The sequence below is a fragment of the Suricata suricatta genome, chromosome 9, assembly GCF_006229205.1.
Source record: "Suricata suricatta isolate VVHF042 chromosome 9, meerkat_22Aug2017_6uvM2_HiC, whole genome shotgun sequence".
NCBI lineage: Eukaryota > Metazoa > Chordata > Mammalia > Carnivora > Herpestidae > Suricata > Suricata suricatta.
In genome coordinates, this window is record NC_043708.1 from 534,269 (window position 1) to 539,643 (window position 5,375).

Here is a 5,375-nt window from a genome sequence, read left to right on the forward strand (position 1 = left end):
GCTCCAGAGCCATGGAGAATCGGACACACTGTGTGTGCTCTGAAGAGCTGTCCAGAGTCTCCTGGACTCAGAACTGGAAGACAGACGCATTAATTACAAGGTAACCAAGAAAGCCTTCAGGAGAGAAGCGAAGAGGGGCACAGGACCTTGGAGAATCTAAGAGCAGAGTGCTCCCTGCAGGAGCGCCAGGCCGTGCCACCAGGCATTTATCCAGACAGCCATCCCGTGGGCACCCGACACTCCCGCCTCCTCCCCTGCCTTCTTTCTCCCCAGAGAGCACACCCCTGGTGCTGCCTGACTTCTTTTCATGACTCAGTGTCTCCTCCAAGGGGCGGAAGCTCCTAGAAGCCCAGTGCTTCTCTGGTTTTGCTCCCCATGAGCTCGGGGACCACAAGCTGCACTGGGTGCCACGGAGACATTCGAAAACCAAGGCAGAGCAACGCCCAGAGGACAAACCACTGGGTGTCTGTCATGCACCGTCTCAGTTAGTAGCCATCCCCTCCACGTGCTGTCCACAGTCTCTAGCCCCCCATCAGCCAGCTGGTGTCCCTGGCTTCTAGCCCCTGCCCCCCCACCCCCGCCGTGCACGTCCAGCTGCAGGTCCCCCATCAGCCACACGGCAGCGCAGTTGCTAGGCCAGCTCCCACCAAAGAGGGGAGGTGGGCACACAGAGGGTGGCAGCGGGGCAGTTACACTAAGTGCCCACATCATTTCCAAGTCGTCCTCACACCTCCAAGAACCACCTGCCTTCCAGCCCCACCAGACCTGGCCCCCAGGGCCACCCACCCTCTGCTGCCACCAGAGGCCCCTCCACCTGCCTGCTGGCCTGGACCACACCTCAGAGAAGCACCACATCCACGGGGCGCATAAGGCCCTCTGGGCCGCAGTGGTAACAGCCTCCTGAGCTTCGGGCCTCTGTCCCCAGGCCTCTGCTGGGGCTTCCCTGGGGCGGGCACTGGCTTGGACCCCAGGAGTGGCCCGTCTGCAGAGAGGGATGGAGGGGCCAGGAGGGCCGGCTCACACCGACCTGCATGTGGCCTTGGCCCAGCGGGCCTCAACATTTTCAGCCACTACACACCATCCACGGAGTGGCCCTCGGCCCTCTGTCGGTGCTCAGTGGAAGCGCGTCTTAGAAAACGGTCATTCGGGGCACCTGGGGGCTCAGTCGGTTAAGTGTCCAACTTCAGCTCAGGTGATGATCTCACAGTGTGTGGGTTCGAGCCCTGCGTCAGGCTCTGTGCTGACAGTTCAGAGCCTGGGGCCTGCTTCGGATTCTGTGTCTCCCTCTCTCTCCGACCCTCCCCTGCTCACACTGGGTCTCTCTCTCAAAAATAAATAAACATTTAAAAATTAAAAATTAAAAACAAGAAAAGAAAACAGCCGTCTGCAAACAGCTGCATTTGTGACTCCCCTTCGGAAGCTAGCCCCCAGGGCAGCCAGCCTCCCGCTCGGCACCAGAAGCACACGGGCTGTTGAGAGTGTCCTTCCAGGGCACTGGGCCGTTTTCTGGGGGCCCAGAACCACTCGGCCAGGTCCCACAGGAGGCCCCTGTGCCCAGGCCCCTGTCCTTTCTGCTCCCCTGGCACGCTCGTGGAGACAGCAGGCGCTGGCGTGCCCCAGCCTGCCCCGGGGGAGCTGGAGGGGGCCAAACATGGGTTTGAGAGGAGGGACCATGGCCAGAGCATCCATCCACACTGCCCCGTCCCTCTGTGAGGACCCGTGGCCCCAAGGTTGTGGGGATTTCAGGAGAGACGGGCTCCCGATAAAGGTCCACCTTGTCAACCTAAAGTGTAAACTCAGAGTTGCTGTGAGAAACGTTAGTTCCAATTTAAGTCCATTACCACAGGACGTGTGCGGCTTCCCAGCCAGGCTTCCCCTCACTGCTCACTTCTAAGACGCAGCCCAAGGGGGAGACACCTTCAGTTGCCTGCTGGACTGGTGCTTCCTGAAAAGCAAACCTGAAAACGTCCTCATAGCTGAGAATGAGCTGGAAAACAGAGGAAAACACATCCATGTTAGAAGAAATACGTCACGGGGCGCCTGGGGGGCTCAGTTGGTGAAGCGTCTGACTTCAGCTCAGGTCATGAGCTTACGGTTCATGGGTTCAAGCCCCACATCGGGCTCCACACTGACAGTGCAGAGCCTGCTTGGGATTCTCTCTCTCTCTCTCTCTGCCCCTTCCATATTCATTCTCTCTAAAATAAATTAATTAAAAAAAAAAGAATAGAAAAGATACGTTACGTCACTTTATACCAAATACATAATTTTGGTGCAAATGAAACGTGTCATGATGACCCCGTTCCTGTCACCACCACACGGCAGGATGGCTCCCATGGGTGCGGGAGAGCAGGATTAGGGCATAACACTCAGGCTTTGTCAGATACCCATAAAAATGTGTTCCCACGTGTTAACTGGCTGGGAAATCTACCCACACAACAATACTGTGGCATTTTCTAGAAGAAGACCTGGGGTTGATAGGTTGGGAGTTAGTGTGAAGTCCTGGAATGAGGGCTGTCTGCAACCAGGCAGGAAGTGACAGGTGTGCACACTGGGAGGCTGGGGGTGGAGGGGGGTGTGCAAGCCGACAGGGCTGGGAGCCCGGAGAGCAGTCGGAGGCATGCGTGTGCACAGCGTATATATTCACTTGGCGGGGCCGCCGCTGTGCATCCGAGTGTCTCCCGCAAAGCCCACACTATCCTCAGATTGATTGGTCCATGATCTACTGATCACGCTGGGACACAAGTCCTGTTTTCAATGCAAGTGTCACAGCAGAGCAGCCCCATGCACACGGGACCCCATCAGAGGCCCGGGGAACCCCGGCTGGCTCGGGAACTCAGCCCTAGAACCAGCGGAACCTGTCCTCTCGTCCCTTCTCTGTTCTCGTGGAGCCCAGGGTGAGCCCGTGGGAAAAGACGGCAGAGAAAGAGACGGGACGAAGAGGAAGACAAGAAAAAGCAGGATCAGCTGCACTCACTGAAAAGGCAGGGCTGGTGGTCAGTCAGGAAGGGCAGAGCGGGGCCCAGGGGACACGGCCTGGGCTCTCCGGGCCATCCCCAGCCTCAGTCATCACACAGACTGCAGGTGACTCCTGGTGAGGCTGTCTAAACAGAGTGAGAGCTGGGACAACCAGCTCTTTCCCAAGTGCCCGAACCGGGGCCAGGAGAGCACAGCCGGGTTGAGGGATGGTGGGTGGCCAGATGGTGGAGGCCTAAGGAGGAGAGGGAAGGCAAGGCCGATGTGCCCGACCGTGGAGAGGTGGGCACAGAAAGCGGCCCAACTCCTGAGTCGCCCCTGGCACGCTCTCCTTCTGCAGCCCCGTTCCTTCCCTGTCTCAGGAGACCTGCACAGCCAGCTAGGCGGGGCCGGCCAGCCAGGGACGAAGGCCAGGATTGAAGCAGGCCCCCTCCCTGGCCACCCCACCAAAGCCGGGGGTCTGCAGCCCGCTGCGTGGAGAGCGCTCTCTGTGCCACACCGCGAACACGGGGACTGGCAGAAATACCTCGGAGGCTGAGATGCCGCGGGTCCGGGCCGCCCAAGGCCCGCCCTGCTGAGGCTGGCCAGGACCTCTCTCCTTTGGGGCAGAAGCCGCGCTCTGCGGCCCGCATTCTGCGCGTCTGTCCAGGAGTTCAAAGGTTTGGGAGAAGTGTTGAGCCTTGACTGAAGATTCCTGAAAGCCTTCGAACTCCCCCCAGGCGCTGCTGTGCTCCGCCGGGTCCGGAGCGCTCCCCTTGCGCGCCACAACTCCAGAAACGCCGCTGCCGCTCCCCGAGGTCCTGGAGGGGGTCCTCACGCACTGCGCCCCGGCACCTCTCCGCCTCCCGGGCGCCTGGCTGGCCCCGCAGTCTCTAGAGGCCGGGCAGAGGGAAGCTTCGCCCCCTCTCTCGGTGCCCGCGCGCGGAGACCCGCTGAGAGGGGGCACGTGGCCAGGCCCTGCCTCTGGCAGCGGCAGGTCCTGCATGTCGGCGGCGCCGCAGGGCCCGCATAGACGCCGCGGGGAGACCCCCACACTGCTGTTCCGGGGCTGCCCGGAGCTGGACCAGGCGGGGGCCGGGGGCCGCCGGGACCTCCTCGGCAGCACGGGTGGCCTGCTGTGTGGCCAGGATCGCTGTGACACGGACACAAGCCGCCCCGGGGGCAGTGATCCGAGCCGCGGTCCGGCTTCCTCTTGCACGAGCCGCGGGGGCCAGTCCAGCGCAGCGGCAGGTCCCAGAGAACACGGGTCCCCGAGGGCGGGGTCGGCGCGGGGCCGAGGGCAGCCCGGGACCGGGGTCCCCACGAGGGCCGGGCTGGAGCCCCGGCGACCAGCACCCACCTCCGCTGCTCCGCCGCCTCTGCCAGCACGCTCAGCGGCCGCTGGTCTTCCCCACGCCCGCCCGTTGCCTGGCAACGGAACGCGCCAGCCCCGCGCCCAGCGTACGCCGTCATGACGTCAGCGCGAGGCCTGGCCGTCGCTGCTCCTGCGCTCTGTGTGCCCGGCCGCCGTTTTGCCTGCGCGCCCTGTCTGAGCCGGGCCCCCCGCCCCCTGGCCTTCCACGAGGAGCGTCCCTGGTTTAGTTGGAGCGGCGGGATTCCAGGGTCGCGGGGATGCCGCTCCACCGCCCGGCCGACCCCCCCCCCCAGGCCCACAGCGTAGCCCCTCCAGAGTGAGGGCGCAGGAGGGCCCGCCACCTGCGGGCCGGGGGAGGGGCGACAGCACTGGGCACAGCAGGCCCAGTGTGGGGCATGGACGGCCTGCCCTTCCTGCTGCCACCTGCCCCCGGGCAGGGCACTGAGGGGTCAGCCTGGCCCTCCCGCCGGCCCCTCCCAGGCAGTCCAGGCCGGTCCCCATCTGGCCCGACCCCAGGCTCATGAAATCCATCTTGATGAGTCAGCTTGACTCCAGCCTCCGCAGCGCCGCCTTCAGGTGCCTGATCCACACCCCGCTCCCCAGCCTCCCTCCATGCTCACATTTCTCCACCCTGTGACCTCCTCGGGCCCTGTCCTGTTTGCATGAGTCACCCCACCGGCTCTCCCTGGTCCTTCCCAGCCTAGCTACTGAAAGTTTTAATGCTTAAAATTACCAGATGAGATCATCCCTGACCCCTGGCTTGCAGCCTCCTGTCCCCTCCCCTGCTTTCCGAGGGGGTCCACCAGCCAGCAGTGCAGTGCGCAAGCAATGCAGTCACACTGCCCTGCTCTGGGCAGACACCTGGTGACCAGATGCCAGCTCTCCTGCTTTGACGTCACCCCAGGGACGATGCTGACCCCAGGTGCCCCTGCTGTGTGCCCACTGCTCGGGTCCCCTCCCTCACTGCCCTTGTCCTCGGGGTGCAGGCAACTAGAAAGGGGTACAAGTGGTGGACAGGTGGGGAAACTGAGGCCCAGGCCCAAAGGCC

General features: G+C 63.0%; 1 protein-coding gene across 1 annotated transcript; it reads right to left on the reverse strand.

Moving 5' to 3' along the window:
- Positions 1–6: 6 nt before the first annotated feature.
- On the reverse strand, positions 7–4,376 carry CLBA1 (clathrin binding box of aftiphilin containing 1; the record flags this gene model as incomplete). Its single annotated transcript, XM_029951612.1, has 3 exons — positions 3,500–4,376; positions 1,842–1,987; positions 7–73 (listed from the first exon to the last, which is right to left on the reverse strand). Coding segments are annotated over exons 1-3 (672 nt in total), but the record flags the coding sequence as incomplete, so codon positions are not given.
- Between the last annotated feature and the right edge of the window lie 999 nt (positions 4,377–5,375).